Below are 26,408 nucleotides of genomic sequence, written 5' to 3'. Positions count from 1 at the left end.
CCAAAACAGTGATACCCCAATAAAAATTTTAAAAAATAAAATAATAATTAGGTTCTTGGCTTAAAAAGGAAATCAAAATTAAATTGTGGATTATCCAGAAAATAACAGTAACTCTAAAAGAACCCATATGCTACAGCAAACACAGTATTCATAAGAAAAACAATAACTACAGAGACAAAAGTTAAGCAAGAGAAAATAGAAACACGCATATCAACTTCAAGGGAGTGGGGAGGAACAAGGAAAGGGTAGAACTTGGATTCTAATCTAACAATTTATTTCTTAGAACAGAGAGAGAGATCAGAAGTATGTGTGGCAAATGTTACCTTCTGTTGAAACTAAATGGTGGGTTCATGAGTGTTTGTTATATTATTATCTGTGTTAGAAATTTCAAAAATTAATATTAATTTTTATGGTAAAAAACTTTAATGTATTTAAATTAAATGTTCTACTCAGAAAGGTAGAATATTAAAAATAGAAGAGATTAGGTCATAAACTCACAAACTAATGAATTAAAAACAGTAGAACTAATTACCAATTTAGGAGCCCATCTTTGGGGAAGAAAATTAAATTACAAGGTAAAACTCAAGAGGAAAACGAGCAGGCAGAGGGGGAAAGTAGAGGAAAGAAAACAATATTTAAAATAAGAACGGAGATTTAACCACAGTATAGAAGAATCTAAAATAATAGTAAGACAATGTTTGTTACAATGCTAAACAAATACATTTGTCAACCTGGATGAAATGGACAGCTTTCTCAGAAAAGTAAAGCTTCCAAAACTAACCTTAGAATACTGAGAAAGATAATTCCTATCATAAAACAAATAATTTTAATGCTCTTCAAATTATTTTAGGATACAGGAAAACTTTCTAAGCTCTCTATAAAACCACGAGAAACCAAAACCTGACAACACACACACACACACACACACACACACACACACACACACAACTGTAAATTAATTTTATGGATAGAACAATTTTAAATAAAATATTTTCAAATAAAATCCATCCCATTAAAAGAATAAACCACCATGACCAATTAGGAATGTTCCAGTGTTGACCAATACTAGAAAACCTATTTAAATAATGTAATGTTTACTGTCTATTAGTGTAATGCTAAAGCCTTTTACATCTATGAAAATGGTTTATTTTTTTCTCCAAAAATCTTTTGATAACATTAAACATCCCAATAAAAATCAGAACTAGATTTTTTTCAGTAATTTGATAAGTTGTTTCTAAAGCTCATGTGGGAAAAAGAGCCACGTGAGGTAATTCAGGAAAACTATGAAAAAGGAGAAAAAAAATAAGACAGCCTATAAAATATTTAAAAACTAATAGTAATAAAAAGCTACAGTAATTAAAAAGTTGATATTGGCATAGAACAAGACAAAGAAATGGAATAGTACAGAGTCCCAAAACAGACAAGACAGATGGAGAGAGAAGAATTTAGCATATTTCAAAGATGGCATTTCTAAGCAGGTTAAAAAAGAAAAAGGATGTGTAATACAACAAAAGGTAACTGTGACAAATCCAGCCATCAAAAAAGAAAAGATGTTGGCAGAAAAACTCTATTTCTACCTTATCCCCTAATAGCAGCTAGACTAAACACTCAAATGCTTAAAAAAATAAATTAAAAAAGAGAGAAACTGTCAAACATATAAGAAATAATTTTTTAAAATTATCTTGTAGTAAAGTAGAACTTTCAAACAAAAGCCCATAAAAGATTAGTAAATTTGAATATAATAAAGTCAACAATTTGTCTTATAAATAATGATTTAAAAGATGACAAACTGAAAGTAAGAAGAAGTATATGCCATGCATATAACAAAAGGATTTTCTAAGAATTTAAATATAAAAATTGAATATATTAAATACACACACACACATATATAAGTCATTATGAAAGACAGCTAGCAGAAAAATGGGTGAGGATTAGGAATAGGTAGTTCTAAGGAGGAGAAATACAAATAGATTTAAATATGTGAGAAAGCAGCCAGCCTCACTCATGAAAGACATATAAATAAATGGAAAAAATATTTTCCAATTATGAGGAAAATAACACCAAAAGGAGTAATAATCCTATCTGTGAGAATCTGAACAAAAACACTCATAAACTTGTGGGAAGTAAATTAGCACAGCCACTATTAATGACAATTAGGCAGTATTTATCAAAAATTTTGAAGTATATACTCATTGGCATAGAAATTCAATTTCTAGAAACATGGGATGTTCATTTTGGGATCATTTAGTGATAGCAAGTTAAAATGTTTATCAACAGGGGCTGTTTAATATACAAACATATTATGGAATTCTACACAGCTTTTAAAAAGAGTGAGATTGATCTCTGTACACTGGTAAGGAAAGATCTGCAATATACTTTGCTAAGTGATATAGACACTGAAGTGTTTAGTATCTTCCCATTTGTGTAATGGCATATATACATTTGATATGTGTAACATGCAAATAGTTTCTAGAAGAATATAAAAGAATTTTTCTTTTCAGGTTTTACAGCTTCCTCTAGGGAACAAGATGTGGGACAGTATTTAAGAGTGGGACTTACTTTTTACTTTAAAAATCCTTTCCGACATTTATGTGCCAGACGTATTCTAAACTGGGAATATAGCAATAAACACATAAAAACCCTACATTCATAGAAATTGCGTGGGAGGGTAGGGGGAGACTGGGGAGCAGTAGGAAAACAGATAAAAACTGTGTACACACACGCAATGTCAGATGATGTAAGGGTTGTGAGGAACAATAAAGCAGGGTTACAAAGGAAAGGAACTATATGTATGGGGGGGTTATGATTTTATATGGGGTGGTAATAAAAAGGAATACAGTGAATTATGGGTACATATGAAGGTTCCCCTATCTCAGGATTAGGAGTAAAGTGAATATAAACTACAACCTCAAGAGCTAATTGCCAGGAGGAGAAATGGAGGGGGAAGGGCAAAGTACTATAGAAGCAGAGGAAACTCAGGTAGGTGTTCTTGGGTGGATTTGGGTAGTGGGTTACACAAAGTGAAACCAGTTGATAAAAGGTCTTATAAAATAAAGGGTTTATATAGGGGAACAGAAAACTAGAGCTACATTTTACAAAAGTTACTCTGGCTGTATTGCAGAAATTGTTTTGGAGAAAATTAACTGAGAAGTAAAGAAGCCAGTTAAATATTTTAGTAATTCTGCAAAGCTAATAGCCTTTAAGAGAAAAAGTAGCAATAAGACCAAAGAGTAGTGGGTCAAAAAATGTACAATCAATCCTCATTTTAGGACTCCATATTCATGAATTCAACTACTCACTAAAAATCATTACTTCGACAATTTTGCAGTCTCTTGTGGACAAGTGCAGAGCAGGACAAAATTTGAGTAGCCCAATAGGCACGTTCCCAGCTGAGGTCAAACAAGGTGACATTCTGCCTTCTTGTTTCGGCTCTCATACTATAAGCAAGTGCCCTTTTCATGGCCTCTTTATTGCCACATTTTTCACATTGAGCTGTTAGTTGGTAATTTTGCTGTTTAAAATGGTCCCCAAGAGTAGTCTGAAGCACTGTAGTGTTCCTAAGCACAAGGCAGCTGCAATATGCCTTACAAATAAAGATTCATGTTAGATAACACTTTGTTTAGGCATTAAGTTATAGTGCTACTGGCTGTGAGTTCAATGTCAATTAATCAATAATATATAAATAATATATATTAAATAAAGTGTCTTTAAACATACATAAAACAAGGTTATGTATTGATTGGCTGACAAAAATGTTGTGACCAGAGGATCACAGGAACCTAACCCTGTGTTTCTTGTAGGAGCAATGGTTCAGTATTCACCAAGTCAATGTTCCCATATTTCGTTCACTAATTTATGACTTTATAAAACATAACTACCACAAATAACAACAATCAACTATATATATATACACACATATATTTACTTATTTGTAAAGCAGAAATAATAGGACTGGTAATCAGCTGTAAGAAGTAAATGAGGGAGAGAAATCAAGGATGATGCTAACTAGGTTTCTGGCTTAAGCAACTGGAAGACAGTGATATTGCTTATAAAGACAGCAAGCAGAGGAGGAGGTGGCAGCTTGGATCAGGAAGACAAAGATGCCAGCTCTGGAGAGTGTAATGTCATGCATGCTACACACACTGTAACAAATATAATTATGTGTTTAAGAACCCATTTTCCCCTTCCATTTGAGAATCAGATCTTTGTTCATCTCAGTACATGTCCTATAACTAAAATGACACTTTCCTTTAAGTCATATAAACCAGGCATGTCAACATCAGAAATGTGTAGTTTTATCGATTCTGTTACTTTCCGCTGCCATCTTTGCAATATTACCCATGTCACCATATTCTATACTTTAATAATGTTTCTATGTGAGTCCTAAAAAGTAAAAACATAAAATTCTACCTTTTGGAAAACAAGAATTCTAAATGACAAACATCTTCAAAGAAAGTCTTCACAACCACGTAGCCTGTTTTCCAATTTGTTTACAGAAACCTTCATTATAAATTATTAAAATACCACTCTGAAATATCAAGCCTACATAAAAAATCCTAATGGATAAATTGTGATGTTTTCACACCTGATTTTAGAAAACCTCTGAATTATAATTTATTTCAATGTAGCTTTTATAAAAATGTATATATACTCTCAAAATGTAACAAGTCTTTTACACCCTAGAAATTAAAATTACAATATACAACTGCATACACTGAGCCTTATATAATTATAAAAGAAAACTACTAAAGAAATTCATATGAATCCCCCCGTCCAGTCAGCATTACCTTTGTTTATAAAAGTAATAGAAAATAATTTCTAGGTTATTACAAAACTGATTTTACAAGTAAAAATACACTTGTGTGAACACAAAACAGAAACTTGATACACAGTTCTTCCTCAATATATAAACTGTGTACTTGTTTATTTGCAATGGTCCACATATAGAAAAGCACTGGACTAGTTTTATCCTTGGTATGACAATTAGTTCTATGACCTCCCACTGACTACTAAAAGTTAAATATAACACACTGGAAATGGTTATTAGTATTTACATGAGAAAAAAGAAGGTGAAAGAAAAGTTTAAGAAAGAAAGATTCAAAGCTAAAGGGAGGAAAAGAGGCTAGAATACCAGTTCAGTAACTAGGAAACAGGAAAAAGATATAACAATTAAGAAAGAAAAGTTAAGCAAAATATTCTGTACAGAAGTGAAACCCTGGTTCTTGGCAATTAATGGTAAGAACCATAACCAAAAAAGTCAACTAAAGACTTTAGAATGCAAGAGGGAAGAACATCTATGAACACCAGCTCTTTTAAAAACCAAAAAAAGTGAAGAGGAAAAATGGTCATTTTAAGTGTCTTTTGTATTTTATATCATTTAGAAGATAACTACATTATTTCTATTCCTAAACTATCAATGTACTTGATCATAATGCAAATAAAAATGGCTTTGCACTTCAAAACTGGTATTTGAACTGGAAAATAAATCAAAAAACTTAGCATACCTGAGCTACAGCAGTCAGTCAATAAACAGCAGCTGGTGCAGAATATGTACTTAGTGCAAACAACTGCTGTCACTAGCAATGCATCCGTGAACAAGCAGGCACTTGTCTACCTAGGGCCAATGGCCAAGGGTAGAAGGGACAGTGGGTCTTCTTGGTTCCAGTCTCTGAATCTCAGAGATCTCAGTCAACAGGACAAGAGCATGTCAGATACATGCCTGACAGACCAGAAAACGGAAATAGGGAGACATTTAAAAATTATTACCTTCCCTATCACCCTGTAATACAGAAACTTTTTCCCCTAAAAAAAAAAACTCATAAATAGTAGTTACAATCCTGATCAGCCAACAAAGGGAGATCCAGTTCACTCTGCAAGATCTGCTATATGGTTTAAAAAGTATATTTCCACTTGAAAATTAGTTTGTTATAAAATATAACAGTAACACTGTTCAACTTCAATATGAATTAAACAAGTATTTGTGCATTCATAAGCAAAGGGACCACTTGTGTAGCATTTAATTTTTCGGGAATTATTGTCAGTTCCAAACAAACACTTAGAATACAATTCACTTCTAAACTGGAGACTGCCTACACTATATAAACCTAGTTGATGAGTCATAGACTAATAGTTCAAAATTACTAAAATGTTTGATTAAGGTTCAAGACTAGAAAAACAAAATCAGCAGTTGGAGTAATTCAAACTTTAAAATCAAGCATAAAATATAACTTGTGATTTGTATTATCTAAGCATCAGTATGATACACACTGAAATCTGCAATTAAAAACAAAAACTGAAGACATCACAAGAAAGTGTTTGGTCAAGAACAATGAAGACATAGGCTGGCTTAAACTTTCCCACCAAAACACTGGATATAAAAACATCATACACAACTAAAAAGATTGGAATGTCATTCTGAAAATAAACAAGAAACAACAAAAAAAATTATCAAATGCATAGTAAAGTAGCTGTGAGAGAAAAATATTTCTTTACTGGGAAAATATAGCTATTTTATTCTCATTAAGAAATAACATTTTATATATTTTTTCCTGCAAGAAATAACTAATAATATAAAAACAGCATCTTCTTAGGCAAAAGACCCTAAATTCCTAATTAGCAATATTCCTTGGTATTCCTAATTACTGGAAAATACAAATTAAAAATTCAAGTTGGCCAATGTTATCCTTAGCATTAGTAATTTCTTTCATTCTACTGATTTCTTTAAGGCAGCGGTTCTCAAGTAGAAGTAACCCATCAGAATCAACTGGGGACCATTTTGAAAATACACATTCCCAAGTGTCATCCGTCAGAGATTGATTTCACCATAGCTGGAGTGAAACCACAGTACCTGTGTTTTGAAAAAAACTCCCCCAGTGATTCTGACTGCTAGTTGAGGATGACTGCTTTAAGGGATGAATTACATACTTGTTCTACTGACTAGAAGAGCTCTTACTTGGCCTGCCACTGTTGAAACTTTGTCATTATAGCACATAAAGCCGTCAGCAGCAAAGAGGAAAACTCCACATTTCATTACTTATAGTAAAAAAAGTGAAGGAAATCTGATAAGATTATCTATTCAAAGAACATGCAACCATACTTGAAAAGACTTTATATTTATTTTAAAGTGTTCATTTAGCACAAATGGTTTTGAAAATGTATAAAAATAATTTATGTATTAATCCATCTTTAATATGTACATGGTCCCTTAAAAGGATTTTCATTTCATTATCATGAAAAATGTACTTCAACAACCTCCACAGTATTATTAAAAGTCAGAAATTTTAAGATTTTCTAATAGAAAAGTTTTAGTACTCACCTGCAGAAAAATAATGAAATTGGGAATGATTTCACTAATATTTTAAAATATAATACGGTCTCAGCTATGCTATGCCACATATCATGAGAAAAATCTTCATCACTAAACCGTAATAATCCCAAGCGGTGGCATTTTCATTTAAGAACAAAGCACAAAATTATTTTATAAAAGAAAATGTCTCATCGTAAAAACTTATAAAGCTGAATGCTTTAAACAAAAATAGCTGCGGTTTGATTTCACAATATCAAGTTTCCATAAGCACTTTGTAAACATACACCCATTGTAGGCTATCAACTTAAAGCCAATTATCACTAAAAGAAGACAGAGTAAAAAAAAATATTTCAGTGCAAAAGTACATATCAACTGAAATTATCAACTGACTTAAGACAATTTTAATACAAAAATCACAACTTAAATCCCATAATATAAAGTAATCCTATAAAGACTTTAAAAGAAAAAGCTCTACAACAGTTATTAAGTTTTCCTTTTGTTACTATTCTCTAGTAAAAGCTTTCTTTTGATTAGCTTTCACAGTGTCATCAGGAGATGCTGATTTGAAGTCAAATGGTGTTATTGCTATAAGAGGACTTATCTCTTTGTCCTTTACGTCTTGAACTTGTCTACTATACAGAAAAGTCTTATAGAGGTTAAGGGTGCGTCGCTTGCAGCTTTTCAATGGGTAACGAAGACACAGTGTTGCAGCAAAAGCTGAAGGTCTGGCAGCAAGGGCCTTGGTCCAAGAGACAGAAAAAGGTGGTTTCCTAGTCAGAGAGCCTTTACTGTTTTTCTTATTAACCTCAGAAGAATTGGAACTTTTCCCTAATTTTGAACTTAGAACTTTAGTTCCTGGTATTGGAGCAACTGATTGGTCTACTATAGGTTTTGGAACAAAATCTGGGGCTTTTATGAGGACACTAAGATCGATATTAGAATCTATTCCAGGTGACCTCATTTCACATAAACTGAGCATACAGGAATCTTTCTTAATCTGAGAGCTATCTATATCAATTGTTTCTGCAATCAAATCAGAAAGTGACAAATTCTCAAGGTCTCTTGTTGGAGAAGCTTTACAAAACGCCAAAGATGACAGAGATCCTGTTAATTCTGATATTCCAGTTGAAGACTGATACCGATTTGCTAGTTGTGACAAGGGAAAGGATCCCAAACTTAGTTCTGTGACACTGGCAGATGGTTGGTTACAAAGATCAGATAAAGTAAAGCATTGGCTCGGATTGTTCTCTTTGTGCTCCTGAAACAGTTCAGCTAAGGATGGACTTTCACATTGGAAAAACTGCAAGTTGTCATTTTTTAATATGCAATTCTTGGTGCTTTGTTCAACTGAAGAAACACTTCCAACTTCAGTCATTTTACTAGCATTTAAATTACCAACAGCCATATTTTCCAATGAGCTAGTTAAGAGCAAAGGATTATTTAAACTTCCTAAGCTGTTTTGTACTGGAATGTTTTGCAAATCAGGTACTGAATTATTTTGAATAAATAAAGAGTTATTAGGTGCTGTGCTCTTTATCATCAAGGATTTTAAATCTGGTATTCCTTTGAACGCAGAATCATCTTTGGAAATACATTCAGATGCATGAGGTCTTAACAAATCAGCATCTAGACGCTTTGAAAGTAGACTCTCCAGACTATCTGTGGATGATAATCTGACTGATGGCTGACTTTTACAAGAATCTCTTGGCATATCATCAATTAGGTCAGCTAGCGACAGCTCTTTTGTTAACTTACATGATTCTAGTTTCTTTTCACTTTTAGGTCTGTCAAGTTTCTTTTTTTTATGGAGTAAATAGTGACTTGGTACAACCGAAGAATTATGATATAATCCATATTTCGCTACTGGGCCAGAAAAATCAAAGGGTTTGCTACTGCAATGCAAATGGTTTGCAGATTGAGGACAAGAGCTTTGAACATTATCAGCTGAAACTTCAGAGGAAGATAATAAGACTCCTTACCTTACAAGAGCCATTAATTTTCAGATGAATAGGTTCACATATGCAGAAGACAGTCACAGCAACCAAAAGGAAACATGAAATGAGGCATTTAATTACTAAATGTTTCTTTCGATTATGGCATGAATAAAGTGACACTTGATCATTATTTAATAAGAAGCGAACATTCTAAAAAAAAAAAAAAAAGGATTTTACCTTCCTTTAACCATCTTAAGTGACCTTCATACTTTGTTCACTGATATATACAAAGGTAATTACCAAGTTAGTCAATGTCCTAATTTTCACAAGTTTTACGAATGTGAGGTTTTAAGATACTTAAACTATAGTCAGGATTGTCTCAAATTCAAAACGTTTAAAAAACCAATGGAAAGAACTAGGTTCATCTTCTGTATTTTTAATGTATTAAAAACATGCAAACAAATAATACCCTATAATTTCTACTGTGATCTGGGATAAACTATTAATATAGATGACACATTACAGACTCAATCTCATATTACTGGTCAGTTAAAAGTGCATCCCACCCCCCACCAAAATAAAAAAATTTTAATTTACATTAAAATGACCCTTATTTCATAGTAACAGACTGTATACAATTTCGCCATGGCAAAAATCTAGTCTTTAGGTTATGAGAAATATCAACCCAGTTAACAAGTCATCATGCTCCTACTGACAGGCATCATACCAATTAATATAATTGGTTCCCTTCTCTTGTGGACTAAGTTCTAAATTTAACCCCAAATACTAAAATTTAAAATTAAAGATCTGGCTATAAAATGAAAGAGTAGTAGAATTATAATACTTAGGTTATTTAAATAAAACTAAATTATATTCATAAAATGTTATAACCATAAAAGGATTTTTTGACATTGTCTATTAATTTCTATCTCCTGACCCATTAAAGTTAAAAAAAATACCAATAATTAAAAGCAAAAAGTGTTCTGTCTTGCTGTTATCTAATTTTATTTCCCTTATATTCTGTTAGTTACAAGAACAAGCAGGGAAATTAAAAAACAGGCTTTAACAGAGTGAAGGGAACGTAGCCATTGAGCTTAAAAATTCACAAACTGGAAAATCGATAATAATTAAGAAGTATTATAACATGCAAAATTTTCTGCCCATTTTTCTTAACAGCTCAATCAAATCAAAGCCTCTTTCAAAGCATTAACTGTAAAACTAAAAGAGAACAAGTAAAAGCATACCTTTTGCTATCTTTCCTGTAGATATTGCTCCCTCACTCTTGACCTTCAAATTCTGCATTTTATCTTGCTCCAGAACCACTGACAAAGCCTTTTGCACGTCAAACTTGTTCTTCAGAACTGCTTCAATCAATACGTCATCTGGCACAGCATCTCCAAGTACCTCTCTCATGTGATCAAGGCATGAAAAAAGACGAGCTAGAACAGACAACAATAATTAAAAGCTATACTACGTGGTGTCATGAAAGAACCCTCAATCTTCAAAATTGAAAAAAGGATGTGAAACTATAGTAGGATGTTCAACTCATTTTCCCTTGGCAAAAATTACAGTGATTATATTTTTATCCACAATATACCGAGCTTCCCTTATCAGAGGAACACTTTCAATAATTAAGAAATCACTACAATAAATGTCTCCAAAGTAATACTGACTAATCCTTGAAAAAAGCGTAAATTGTATACACTAAAATCTATTTCAGTCAATGAGGATGATGAGGCCTATACTGATGAGTTTTTACGTGTGTAGAAAGGGAGGGTTAATTATGAAAATATTTCTAACGAGTTAGTGAACCCAGTTAATCACTAAGTACATTTCTTGAATTTCTTGCATTACTACCTTAACTATTATTAAGTACATTCTATTTTAGGCTAACTTCAGTTTCTACTCAGCCGACTAAAATCATCCTTAACAATGCTTTAAAAATGGGCAAGATAACTTGGCATAAAAATGCCATAAATATTAGGAAATCCAATATATTAAGGAAAGAATGGACATTTCTTTTCTTTTCTTTTTTTTTTTTTTTTTTGGCCACATCACACAGCATGTGGGATCTTAGTTCCCCAACCAGGGATCAAACCCGCACCCCCTACAGTGGAAGCATGGATTTCCAGCCACTGGACTGCCAGGGAAGTCCCTGGACATTCATTTTAAACACAAAAATTTTAATCTGGATGCCTAAAATATTTAAGGATTTTTATTTTCTGATGACTATGTTACTATAAAAAGTAATTACTAATAACATTCAATAATGACGTAAATTCCACGACAGCAAAGGCTTTATATCCCTAGATCCTAAAATAGTACCTGGTACCTAGGGGCCACCAAATAAAAATGCATGAATATATTAATTTATATTTGTATAGCAGTTGACAATTTTCAAAATATTAATACATATATATGCACTATACATATACACATATGTATATATATCCTTTGTAATTGTCACGGTAACTCTATGACTTAGGTATATCAAATTCTAAGTCATAAAGAGGACTGAAAATCATGGCACTACTAAGTTTAGCAGTAATCAAAATGTAACTCAAGTTTTCAGACTCCCTAATCCAATGAAACCAGTTCACAGAATGCACTGTACATTACATTTTTACATGCTTACATACTGAACAAGGAATCTACTCGCAATATCCTTTCTTTTTAAAAAAAGAAGTATTTAATACTTTTTCCATTGCTCCCTTTTTTAATTATTAAAAATAAATTCTCAAATATTTGGGTAATTCTGCTTTGCTTGAGTCCAAAATTAATTATAGGCTAATAAGCTAAACTTGAAAAATTATACCTATTTCATAAATACATGAATTACTAAAACTGGAACAGAGTACTTAGTATATAGCTAGCATCAGGGCCTCTTCTAATTAATTACAGTAACTGTTGTCTACACATACACAAAGAGTAGACATACAGAGTCAGGCTGTCTTGGTTCATATCCTAATGCCACTTAACTAGCTGGTGCAACTTCAGCCAAGTAACTTTGTGTCTCATTTTCTTCCCCTGTAAAATGAAGACAATACCTGACCTACCTCATAAGGTTGTTATGAAGACTAAATACGCAATTACCTGAACAGCACTTAGAACAATACCCGGAAAGCAGTTAGTAGAGGTGAGCTACAATCATTATTATTGTTATCATGCAATTACTCACATATGTCAGGTGGGAATGATTAACTTTCATTCTCAAACATAACTCTGAATTTCATACCTCCTTAATCATTCTGAGGCACAGCAGAGATTCTACTTTATTCCTACCCTCTCCCCCGACAATGACAACTATAACACATTCTTTAAAAAAATATAATCGAAACTATCGAGGAATTTATACAGCAGCTCCTCTACAAACTTTTATCCAGATTGACAAATGTATTTGCTGAGTTGATGAATTTTTTTATTCTCTGTTGTTTCCCTTTCCACTTTCTAATTTTGTATATTTGTGCTTTCTCCATTTTTCTTGATTTGGCTAGCAGCTGACATATATTTTACCAATTTATTCAAAGATCAGCTCTCAGATTCATATACTCCCCCCTTCCTGTTTTTAAATTGTTATAAATTTTCAATTTAAAACCATTTCTAGAACAAAGCCACACTCCACAGAAAGAGCAAATCAGCTCAGCCCTGCTCATTACCAACGGATGGCATTACTGTTATACTTGGTGATTTTAGGTCTACTGCATTGTTCATCAATCTATAGCTTGAGTAGTATGTTTGAAACAATGTCATATTTGAAATTTATTTATAAAAGGCAAAAACCAAAATATAATATATCTTTGTTAAAATGTTTAAGAGAACTAAAAAGAAGCAAACTCAGAACCAATGCCATTGCCATTTACGAGTTCTACCTTGAAACTTAATTTACATGACTGTGACCAATCAGGACACTGTATAGTATTACTTCAGACTTAATTTTTTTTTTTTTAATAAAAACCAGACTTTTGGAACCTAGCATTTTGCAAGGAAATAAGCTTCTGTAATCTAACCATAAGCTCTACATAGAGCTTATGAAACAATAAATATTGCTAAAAGAAAACAAATCATTGAAGTTTCTCTCCTAAGGAGATTTCAATAAAAAATTCCAGTTATTAAATAACAGCCACACAACTTTTCAACCATACAGTTAACCATCTAGTCCTCACAAAATATAATAAAATATAAATTTTCCTTGAAGATATAAGATATAATGGTAGTTCATACCATTACTACCCATGATCATTATTATGAAAAATAAAATTGATAATTTCTGGTAAACTGATTATTAATCATTTTCAGATAAGAAACATAGACTACTTTTTACTATACCTTGATCAATTCCGCTTAGCTGATGGTTCAAAAGAGAATTGGAGGATTCTTTCAAATCTTCATAATCATATTCTTCTACAGGTTCAACAACTGAAGGTTTGTCACGTCGTGAATAAATAAACTGAGCAGCTAGAATATACAATGATTAAAGAATGTTGTACTATAGCCATTTCCCATTAACTTTTTTCTTTAACAACAGTTAAAATAAAAATCAAAGATTCTGACCTACCACCTACAGCCATTTGCCCACATTTATAATAATGGATGAAAACAAAGACAAAACATATCACACCCAAATTCTGCTCAAATGTCCTTACTAACCATTCACTAGCCTCTTATAATTGTCTCCCTTCTTTCCTTCTATCTCATGAACACTGAGCTTACTTTCTTCACAGTTTTCAAAAATTATCTTTCCTAATCCTTGCCTGCTATTCCATCTTCTCTGAAATTGTTTCTTTGAAACAAATACTTTAAACCTCATATCAAATTTGTTCATTTGCATAATTAAAAAATACCAAAAACAGACTAGATTTTCACTTTCCAAGAACTACCAATTTTGCCTGAACCCAAGAGTTGACCAAAATCATAGGCCTTAACTTTTTTTTTTTTAAGATTTTTTTTTGATGTGGACCATTTTTAAAGCCTTTGGTGAATCTGTTACAACACTGCTTCTGTTTTACGTTTTAGTTTTTTGGCCACAGGGCATGTGGGATCTTAGCTCCCCAACCAGGAATCGAACCCACTGCATTGGAAGGCGAAGTCTTAACCACTGGACCACCCAGGAAGTCCCCATTGGCCTTAACTTTTAAACAGTTTATACTTCAATCATACACTGAGACTGTATATTAGTGTCATATACCTAACTTTGACTTTCAGACAGAAGTCTGTGCTACTCTGCAGTATTGGCAGTGTCATTACTCAATATATAACTGGGCATTATATTTTTCATTAATAGGTAGAAAGACAAAATATCAAAGTGCCAACATATGCTTGAGTATCATACACGAAATACGTGTGAGCAAAGGAGAGAATCATCATGAATGCCCCAAGTGTTCACTCTTCCACGTCAACTGGATGCCCACTGAACTCAAGTCCTGGAGAATGTGTTCAATTGCCAAGGAATAAAATTAAAGAATAAGTTTAAGAAGGATAAAAACATCAATACAGTATTCTAAAGGCAAGCTGTTATCAAGGATTTTATATTATTTAGCTTTCTGGATGAGCATATAACATGTATGCCTGTTGCTCAGAGTTCCCACATTTGACTTTTGTGCATGTTTTCAGGAAGGCACTATTCATGAAAGGGAATCTCTAACTGTATTCAAAATGTAAAGATAACACAATATATAGACAATAGAAAATACTATGACTTAAGGGTAACACCTATACTCAGAAGGTCATGGCATAAGTGCTATTTATTTATAGTATAAATCAATGATGGCCTTACAGATTAGCAGGAAAGGCAAAAAAAGAAAAGGTAATGACATATTTTATAAAGCCAAATGAGTAGTACAGATGACAAGTGCTACAGAAGCACAGAAGATTAAGTAATCACTGAAGACTAGAGCAGTTATAATAAAGAAGGCAAGAACATCAGAAAAACTGAAGAAGAGGTGGAAGACATCCTGAAAGAGGAGAACAGAATAAGAGAAATAAAGAGCAGTTGAGAGAATTCAATCTATTCTGCTATAATGCATGTTTCCTTAACACAAACTAGTTTATACCAAATGGTCAACAGGGGAATGATGACAGTAACATTCAAGTTGCTTTGGTTTAGGAGATTTTCCCCCCAACACTTTGTAATGCAAATACAAAGTTCAGTAACACCAACCATAGAACATTATACTGTAATTGGAATTGTACTTTAATGCCAGATAGCTCCACATTCTTCCTCTTGGCTCCATTTGGCCATGTGTCCTGTTTTGTGCATGCTTACCGCTTGGCTCTCTAAGACCTGTGAGTACTTTGCCTTTGCAACATTACTCATTAGTTTCACCTCTTCCTTACACCTCTATCAAGCTTTCACCTTTTTGTTAAATGTAAAGTCCCATATATATTGGAATATATCTTTATTAGGAAGTTAATGTAACTTTCCAAATGTGCAAGCATTTTTATTAGATGATTATTGGTTTATTAGTATTGATACTTTACGCGCTGAGTGGTCTGTTATGATCCTATTTTTTCCCAGAGGTTTTGCTATTTTTTAGTATACAATTTTAAAGACCACAAGGTTTTTCAAAAATGTACATATTATGCTATATACATATCACTATTTTCCCTCCCTCTTGTGCAAGTAAAATACAATACTGCCATTATAAAGTCAACATAGTTAAACAGCAGGAAAAATATCCTGTTTCACAGATTTTCTAAGATGACCACTTTTTTCATACGTTAAAAATCTCAGAATGAAGGATGTCTTACAATCAAATGGCATCTTAGTATTATATAATACTTAGACTGACAGCTGAGTATTTTTAAGTGGTACATAAAATAACAATATGTCTTACAATCCATGGCATTTTAGATACAATAAAATGTGGTAGCATTAAAAAATGTAAACCAGGCCATTTTGTGCCTGATGATTTTCAAACTACTTTCCTGGCTGTAATTAACTATTCAGTTTAGCCTAAAAGTAACAAATATACTTTCCCCAACTTTCTCTCGTAGCTCTGAACTGTGAGGAAAAACCTAAGACAAAACAAAAATTAAGTGAGTGGGCTTCCCTGGTGGCGCAGTGGTTGAGAGTCCACCTGCCGATGCAGGGGACACGGGTTCGTGCCCCGGTCTGGGAAGATCCCACATGCCGCAGAGCGGCTGGGCTCGTGAGCCATGGCCACTGAGCCTACGCGTCCAGAGCCTGTGCTCTGCAACGGGAGAGGCCACAACAGTGAGAGGCCCGCGTACCGCAAAACAAAAATTAAGTGAGAGAAGAAATCAGATACGTCCGTGAACAATTTTCACTTAGGAAATATTGACAGGGAAAAAGGAAGTTATCAAAATCCAGGATTCTACTCTACCCCCAAGGAGCTATTCTTCCTGGGGGCTTCCTACCCCCTCCCACATACAAATCCAACTCAGAAACTGTGGCCATTGTTTTAGAAGTAAATGATGGTTGGATGTGCCCAGGAGTGCAGAGGGATGGTGGGTAGGAAAATTCCCCAGGGAAAATAGCTGCTGGGGAAAAAAGAAGTATCCAGATCTCCGAAGTTGAAATGAGATTCAAAAGGCAACAAATATGATAAAAAAGAGTGAGAGAAAAGCAATGGAGAGAAAAGGATAAATATAAAGTGCTCTTCTTTTCTAAAAATTTAATCACAAACTTTGACAGAAATGCTCTCTGAAAAATTGGACACCCATAGTGACTTTTACAATTTAAAGCATTTTGATAAACATAAAAATTCAGAGAATTCAAAACCTGACTCTGCAATTGCCTAATATTGCTTCCTAAACATCTTAAAATAAAAATCATGTGAGGCACTCATTAAAGATACAGCTTTCTAGGCTTCTTCCCCTGGAGTTCTGGTTAAGTGGTGTTGGAATGGGGCAGGGAATCTCAATTTTTACAATTACTCCCAGCTGACTGGTATCATCAGGGAAGGTAGGAAAAAGCCTACAAGTCTCCCCTTTCATCTGTCCCAGATGTAGTCCACTTTGTATACTGTCATCAGTTACTTTCCTAAAACATTACCCCCTTAACTAAAAAACCTTCAATAAGCTAAAACTACACACCTAAAATTAAAAACCATCTTCCACAATTTGGCTATTTCCTTTCTGAGCCCTCTTTGTGCTGCAACTGCATTAATCATGTGAGTCATCCCAAACATGCCTCACTTAGAGGCCACTGCTCAAGCACTGTTGTTTCCTCTCTAGGATGCCCATTCTTACTCCCAAATTTACCAGTCCCAATCCCACCTCCTTCCAGAAGCCTTTCCAGACTCCTTCAGGCAGGACTACTTCTTTACCCACCATACTGTCATTTGAAGGGAACTTTTAACAAGCTTCCTTACATGTTAATTGATGCTCAATAAATTAACATGGAATGGACTGAATAAGATTAACTACTGTTAAATTAATCATACAAGGAGGCCATGAGACTGAAGTGGCTCTAACGCCTTGGTTGCAAAGGAAAAACCAATCCAGAGTCAATCCTGCAAAGGCCTCAGGATTAACAACAACCAATCACAGAAAGCCACCTACTCTCCCCCAAATAATGTAATGGGTTAACCTGTAGCCAACCAAATAATTTCCTTGCTTTGCTTCATGTCTTCTCTATAAAAACCTTGCCCCAGCTCCTGTTGGTAGAGTGCTCCTAACCACTTCCAGTTTGGAGCTACCTGATTCAAACTGATATCTGCTCAAATAAACTCTTAAAAATGTTAATATGCTTCAGTTTATCTTTTACCACTTCTAATTATATTAGTTGAAACAAGATTTATAACTGTTCAAAGTTTTATTTATAGGCTCTTTTTGCTATCACCAGCTCCCTAATGTATGTTCAATATTCAGCATCAAAGTCGATCTTTCTAAAGAAAAAAAAAAAGCTACACCATTTAGAAATCACCTTTCCATCAAGAAAACTGTGCTTAGCAGAGTTAAAAAAAATACATAATAAAATTTAGAGAAACTCCTATTAATTGATAAAGTCATTCAATTACCAGAATTCATTAGACCATGAATTCAATCATCTCTTCGATGACATTAGCTGCTTCTTTAAGAACAGAAAGTATCCTTCTAAAACTATTCATTTTTAATTGAAAATTGCCTGGAAAAATATACCACTAAAGAGGAAAAGTGTCTGATCTGATATTACTACTACTTTATACATGTTGTGGAAAATTTAAAAATCCAAAACTACATGCTTTTGTTAAAAATACCAGTTTGTCACAGAAGAAAGTCAAAACCATTTAACTATCTCCTGCTTTGATAAGGTCGGTTGACTTCCTGGAGTATATACAAAAGTAACTCTCAAAGAGTCAGACTGTCCTGAATATGAACCACAGACAAGACACATATCAAGGGTTGTGAGAGACAAGGGATAAACTATGACCTCAAGAAAGGTAGGCCATAAAAGCAAATCTCAGAAAAACACCTTCAGAATGCCTGACCTTGTGTAGTGTTAGCTCATTACTCAAGGTTAAGCATGATTTATTTAGACAAGCCTAGATAAATGAATGCATTAATCTGCAATATTAAGATGTCTTTCAGTAGTCCCTCTCCCTATGAAGGTTTCCTTGTGCAAGCCATAGTCAACCAACTTCCAAGTAGACCTTAGCTCCTGCAATTATCTCTTGAATCTATCTGCAAATCCCCTGCTGTCACCCCTGTCCTAAACAAATGGTTCTCAAAGCAGTAGCTGTGTCCCACCCTCAAGAGTTTCTGACTACGGGGTGGGGCCCAGAATTACTTTTCGAACAAATCCTCAAGTAATGCAAATGATACATGGACCACATTTTGAGAACACAGTCCTGAAATATCCTCATCTCCTCTAGATTAATATAATAGTCTCCTAACTTCTCTATCTACAACCACTTATGTACCACCTTCAATCCAGTCTCTATTATATGAGATTTTTTTTAAAAAACTCAAATCTAATTATCACACCCACATCACCTTCTCAGTTTCATGAACATGCCATGACTTTTACTACACTTGTAATACTAGTTAGTGCTACCAGACATTACTTTGTCACCTTGTCAACTGATGATAATGAACTGTAGGCACCCCAAAAGGTTAACCCATAGAGTTTTTTTAACACACTGCAAATGACAAGTGCCTGGGAGGTTCCTTGGAAAAACTGAAATTTCTTTTAGCCCTAATCCCTACAAAATATGGTCTTTTTGAATCACTGAATAAGAAGCTTTAAAGGAATGCTGATTAAGCCGCCTCTCAGTTTCTAACCCAGTCTCTTTACTCTGCTCTGTGACGCTGGGGTTGAAGTCTGCAAAGCACATTTCTTCTATGACAGCTGGTTCCCTTTTAGGATGAGCCAACAGGCAGATGCTAAAGGGAGACTGGAAGGCTGGAAGAGGAACACACATGCTCCTTTCCTTTTTGTTTCTTATCTGGTCACCATCACCCCAGCAACACTTCATCTTGCAGAAATCATTTGTTCCAGTAACTGCAATTTATATCAGTTTGCAGTTTTTCCAAAACTCCCAGAACCAGCTTCAACCATGATCATACAGCCCGCTAGAATTCCCTCTTCAAAAGGCTGAAGCCCAGCTTCACAGTGTCCCTTCAGAGACACCAGCCACAGAGCATCCCCTCCTCAGGTCTCAGTCCCAGCTCTACAGTCCCTCCTCTGAACTTCAATAGCAAAGCAACAAAGCAGAACCCTCTTGTTACACATCTAGGTCCCAGCTCAAAGGAGTCCCCCACCAGATTCTAAAGGTTGGCTTCAACCTTGTCCATTGGTTCCCCTAGGAACTAGAGATGATAAATGCTTCCTAAAGTTACTACCTCCTTGATATTCTGGTTTGTATTTTTTGTCTCTAATACCTAGTTAACAACTGTTTACATTAGAATCTCTCTGGCAAAACAACTGGTGTAATTTCTATCTTCTAATAAAATCGTGACTGATAACAGTGTAACACTAAAGGAAGAGAAGAAAGGCTCTGATTAGTTAGGCTAAATGATTAAAGTACACATAAAGAGCTAGATGCATTACAGAGTAGTAAGTTAACAGGAAAAAAGATGACAGGAAGAGGAGAGGTGCTATGACAACTTCTAGAGCACCTATGCCTTTATAAAGAAAAAGAAATTCTAAAAAGTCAGAGGGACATAGTTGGTCTTCAGAGACTAAGAGGAGGCATAAAGCAGGTTCACAAAACAGCTCAGGAGACGATAAGTTATTAAAGACAAGGCACACTGATAGAAATTTTAATTACTATATTAAACCTTTCAACTTGTGGAAAATGAGTTTTATGAATTATATTTATGCTGTACATAACTATATGTAACTGTACCCGCTTTTATGGCATAGTAAAATTTATCAAGGCATTTTAATCAACTGTTTATAGAGTAGGCTAAAATTTGAAGACAAATGCATTTTTAGGGAAATTAGTGAGAAAAGGTCTGGATCAAAGACACTGTCTCTCATGTACCACAATGTTCATTGCAGCACTATTTACAATCGCCAGGACATGAAAGCAACCTAACTGTCCATCAACAGATGAATGGATAAAGAAGATGTGGCACATATATACAATGGAATATTACTCAGCCATAAAAAGAAATGAAATTGAGTTATTTGTAGTGAGGTGGATGGACCCAGAGTCTGTCATACAGAGTGAAGTAAGTCAGAAAGAGAAAAGCAAATACTGTATGCTAACACATATATATGGCATCTAAAAAAAAAAGGTTCTGAAGAACCTAGGGGCAGGACAGGAATAAAGATGCAGACGTAGAGAATGGACTTGAGGACACGGTGAGGGAGAAGGGTAAGCTGGGACGAAGTCAGAGAGTGGTGTGGACATATATACACTACCAAACGTAAGATAGATAGCTAGTGGGAAGCAGCCACATAGCACAGGGAGATCAGCTGGGTGCTTTGTGACCACCTAGAGGGGTGGGACAGGGAGGGTGGGAGGGAGACATACAAGAGGGAGGAAATATGGGGATATATGTATATGTATAGCTGATTCACTATGTTGTAAAGCAGAAACTAACACACCACTGTAAAGCAATTATACTCCAATAAAGACATTAAAAAAATATTTATATATATATAAAGACACTGTCTCTGCTGTAAAGAACATAGGAAATGTTTTTGTTATATGGTCGCAAAGAAGAAATTTTTCAGCAAATGAGACCGAAGATGCAGCTCTTATGTGGAATCCTATAGGAATTTGAACTCTAAATCACTTTGTGGTTCCATCAGAAGTTTGAATTACATGTATTTGGTTTATTTACAGTAGATAAAGTACTGTATGAAGGGAAGTCTATGCATAACACTTCAGTGTTTCTAATATTCAAGATTTTCCTGGGAATATAAAATTAACTGCTGTCTTCCTTCAGAAGTTTTAGATTTTCATTATTGACTAAATTACCATTTTAGTCAATTCAGATTAATTGCATGCTGCAAAGAATATTGGAAAACCATAGTTTTCAGAATTTTCTTCAAACTGTTTAAAGTCAAATGATGGAATCAAAATTTTAAATTCCATTCGTAAGTTAAGAAATTATTTTATATACCTTTAAAGTTCACATACAATTATCTTTCTAAAGGGTACATGATATAACAGTCTCCTGGAACGTGCTTGTCCTAGAATGACAATAACATTTACTTAACATTTTTAAACACCCAAATAATGAAAATCAAATTATTTTTAAAAATTCACCTGTTGATGGTGAAATACAATAATCATCCTCTACAGACTGGCCATAGAGATCATCGTCTTCAAAATCTAAAATAAAGATACAAGAGGTAAATTAATCATCCTCTACAGACTGGCCATAGAGATCATCGTCTTCAAAATCTAAAATAAAGATACAAGAGGTAAATTAATCATCCTCTACAGACTGGCCATAGAGATCATTGTCTTCAAAATCTAAAATAAAGATACAAGAGGTAAATTCACTTACAAGTTCTTTTTATATTCTTAGTTATTAATGAGGAAACATCTGAATTCTCTCCAAAATAAATTAAATTAAATTAATTACATTGTTCATCTAAACTAAAGGGACTTAGAATGTCCACTTTTCAAAAAAAATTCTTAAAATTCTACCCAAAGTAGGTATTTACCGACTTTCTATATTTATAAAGACATACATGTTTTTAGATTTTTAAGCTAATTGAGTTTTAAGAAGTTTTTCCAAGTTTTCACTTCGTGTGATCAAAGAATAATCCCATACACCATGTACTTGAATTGTCCTTCCAGTATTGACAAAAATCTGAAATAAGCCTTCCATCCATTTTTTCACCAGATGCCTGCTCTAACCAAAACATTTATTTTCCATACAACTGACTAGCGCAGGGTATACAATCAGACCATGAAGGCAGTTTTTCTTCATGTAAAGCTAGGTAATGCACAAAACCCACCTTATCCTAAACTCCCCTCTGCTCTAGCTATTTGGCCTTTTTTCAAACTGACTACAATATGCTCTTTGCCCAGATTTTCCTACCGCTGTTTCCTTCTCCTAGTTAAGGTTCCAGCTCAAATGTCATCTATTTCAGAAGTCTTCCCTGACCACTCCGGGTAAAGCAGCAAGCCCTACCTGCCACTTTTATTCTCTAGCACACTCCTCTAACTGAATGTCTTCAAAGCACCGTACCTGGTTCACTCCATGGACTATAAGCTCCTTCAGGGCAAGACTGTCTAGACAACTACCTGACACATGCTTGGCATAAATTAATACTTGTTTTATTATAAATTAATGAATCAATCTATAAAAACCCACAAAGAACATAAACATGTTTACATAAGTGTATCTATTCATTCAACAAATACTAACACTATGCCAGGGGCTATCAGAGACATTTGGGGTACAAGACTGAGTGGCAGGCACATTCCCAGATCTCTACAAACCTAAAATCTAACAAGGGAAGACAGACGAGAAAACGAGCAATTATAAAACAATATTACGAGTGTTTGAGACATAAGAATACAGAATGATCTGGGAACACACATAGGAACAACAAAAACAGAATTGGGAGTGGGGTGGCTACGGAAAGATCCCCAGGAATATCATATTTTAAACCAATTCCAAAGGATAGTTAGCTAATTTCTGAGGGTATTCATGTAGCAGCAGCAGGAACAGCACGTTCAAAGGCTGAGACCAAATATTTATGGCAAAGAAAAATTACATAAATGCTACTATTGGATGAAAATGTGTAAATTTTTACACATTCAATAAATTATTAGATCACAATCCCAACTTAATAAAAAAATATTAGCAAATAAATGAGAAGCCATTCACAAAAAAATATATTTGGATATTAAAGACAAGAATCTTTTTATACTGGGTCAGTTTTTCAGTACTGAAATGAACCCTAAAAGTGTTAGAGTATCAGAAGATAAAAAGAATTCTTTCCTGGGATTTTTGTCAAGTGGTTCTTTTCCTCAACAATGTTTTCGAGTATCTGCTGCACATAAAGCATTGTACTGGCTAATGGAGTAAATATAAAAATAAAGTATGGGCTTTGCCTTCCCGGGACTTTTATTAATTGGTAGGTGAGGCAGTCTTGTAAACTACTACCCATACTACAGAGAAGAACACAATGAAAGTTAAGGAGAGGAACCAATAGATTTGGGAGCATAAAAATTTCTGTAATGAAAAAAAAAATCTCTGTAGTGAAGTTATATTACTTTTGAGAATTTTTAAATTATTATCTGAGAGAAGGGAAAGCTTAACTGAGAAGAGAAAAAAACTGGACACTTAATATAAGTAGAACTTTCACAAGCAAGAAAAGGGGATGGACCTCCAAAGCTATAGGAACGGCTTGGTTATGATGTCATCAACTGTTCCAGAGAAATCTGAAAACCTGATGTGGGGTGGCTAAGGTGAGAAGGTACTTAGCACTCACTCCCTCAAGCCAAGCACCTCTCCTTCAGGATGCCTTCCTTCACATACGAGTTCTGCTTAAAGTCCTCCGACTCATTCTGAACAGTTGTTCTCACTTAAGTAGCTCCCATAGCACTTCATAATCATCTGTTACTTGTGTATCTCCCTCTTTAAACTCCCTCAAACATCTTTCTGTTGGTCCCCAAAGCTCAAACAGTACTCCAAGCACTCAATGTTGATTGAGGACATGATAAATATCTATTAAAGAATGCGTAAGTAGTAATTAGACCTATTCGTGTCTTTTACAGCATATTTGCAAAAATATCTCCCAGGCTAAAGTCATTTCTCAGGTAACAGTGGTCCACAGGCAATACTTAACATCCACTGCAATACTGAAAAAGAATTCCATTCTGAAGTGACCACCAGGAACCTAACACGTGCCAGGCTAACTGGATCACTGCCTTCAAATGCAGCAAAGGGTATTAGCTGCCCTCCGCTATGATTAGAGCATACTGATGTTCTAGAATAATCTGCTGGGAATGCTAATAACCACCACCAATATACTATGCACACTGCAGGCCCTGTACTCAACAAAGTGATAGATCTTTACTCATTTGCACTCCTTCATACTTGTTTACAGTTTTAGTTTGTGTGATGCTTGGTGATGCCTACAAGTATCCACTGTATAGAAATTAAACTTCTGGACAACATTCATATTTTTTTATTTCACTTTTAAAATCAATAGGTCCTTTTAGAAGCACCCTTTCTTTTACTACCACTTTTTTTTCCCAAAAAGTACATTTATATTCAGCATGACCAACCAAGAACTGAGTACACACCTCAAGATCATCTGATCAAGTTACTCTTTGGGCCTTTTTAATATGTATTTTCTTCTACCATCTCCTAAGTTTCCAATTTAACTTGAAAAGCATAGAAAATAAGTTAGTCAGCTAATTCAAGCCAGGTTCTGCACTAAGTGTGTAGGAACAAACACACAAGATTTACCCTTTAAATCTAACAGTTACAGCAGAACAGCTGAATGTAAGCATTAGGTTAATCCTTGTTTTACAAATAAGAAAGTTTCATGGGCCTGTTTGAAAGGAGGGTCGGGGAGAAAAGCTCGAAGTAGGAAATTGTGTAGCCGACCTGGGGGGAAACAATGGGAGAGGTAATAATGCTTACGTGGGTAACTATCACCGGATCCCAACCTTTTTAAAAGTCCTTCCCATATGAGGCCCTGCAGCATCTCCCCTACCCTAAATAAAACCAATCCCAGAAGGAAAAAAACACGACTTAAAACAACGCCATTCGGTGGAGCCCAGGCGTCTTGTAATTTTCTCCAAATGAGCCTCCTCTGAACGCCAGCCTGGCACCACTGACGAGAAACTAACATATGGAAGTGAGTGCCAACCGGCTGCTATCCCGGCTGGAACGATAAAAATGACGGCCCGGCATAACCCTGCCACCTACCTTCATCGTAGTTATAGCCTCGGACATTCCGATGCCTGGCCATGACGGCGGAGAGGGCGTTCGCCACAGCCGCTTACAAACTACCAGCTCAATTACTGACAAGGCGCCAACTGCGGCCTGCCGATTACCTATACGCCATCTTGGCTTCCGGCAGGCCTCAGCGCTGAGCGCCTGCGCACGCACGACGTCTTATCTGAGTACGGCAACCTCTCAGGGTCATTCGCCTCTCTGAGAACGCATGCGCACTCATGCTCACGGGAGGGGTGCGTTTCGGCGAGGCCGCGCCCACAGATAAATTGACTGACGGGGCTTTCGTCGGAGACGAATTACACCTTTTATAATTTGTTAGTTTGGACTTAATATTTCGAGTCGGGATCCTTGACCTACGCCGGCGTTCCAGATTAATTTCCAAATTTGGTTTCTGATAATCTAGTGAAAAAGCTGACTGTGTGCTCAGTAAGAGCACGAACCTTGTCTTATCCAGCTTTCATCTTTGCGGCCTATTTTGGCGCTAATGGGCATTAACAAACTTGTATACGTTTGGTATAAGAATTAGTCCAAGTTTTAAAGGCGAAAAAAAGACTCTTCATAAACGGGTATATTTTCATTGAGAACCTGGCTACAATAGGTCACCATGCATTTGTGTATGCAATTCGTGGTTTCATGTATGTGCTCCATCCTGCATTAATACCTCTAGTAAACACCTGTCTGCCCTTAGCCATGTCAATGATTATCATCAGATCATAGAGGATTCAGTGAACATTCATTCAACACAGTAACATGCTAAGATTACTAAATACTGGCCTTAAATGGTGATGAATGTTGTTAATGAATAAATCTATAACCTATTATTAAGTGTCATTTCTTAG

The 26,408-nt window shown here is 34.9% G+C and overlaps 1 protein-coding gene across 2 annotated transcripts in view; it reads right to left on the bottom strand.

Annotated features, from left to right (window-relative positions):
• The window catches only part of HBS1L (HBS1 like translational GTPase), an 82,304-nt gene extending 56,607 nt beyond the window's left edge, over positions 1-25,697 (bottom strand). The window contains exons 1-5 of one of the 2 annotated variants that reach the window (XM_065888599.1): positions 25,540-25,582; positions 21,906-21,971; positions 13,567-13,695; positions 10,485-10,679; positions 7,809-9,280 (exon numbers count right to left, since the gene is read on the bottom strand). In XM_065888599.1, the coding sequence (XP_065744671.1) occupies positions 7,809-9,280; positions 10,485-10,679; positions 13,567-13,695; positions 21,906-21,971; positions 25,540-25,582 (1,905 nt within the window). Of the gene's footprint in view, positions 1-7,808; positions 9,281-10,484; positions 10,680-13,566; positions 13,696-21,905; positions 21,972-25,539 lie in introns of those variants that run through there. The other variant, XM_065888598.1, reaches the window with a different exon arrangement.
• Positions 25,698-26,408: the final 711 nt, after the last annotated feature.

This window comes from Phocoena phocoena, chromosome 12 (genome assembly GCF_963924675.1).
Source record: "Phocoena phocoena chromosome 12, mPhoPho1.1, whole genome shotgun sequence".
Classification (NCBI taxonomy): domain Eukaryota; kingdom Metazoa; phylum Chordata; class Mammalia; order Artiodactyla; family Phocoenidae; genus Phocoena; species Phocoena phocoena.
This window is presented reverse-complemented; position numbering and strand designations above follow the sequence as displayed.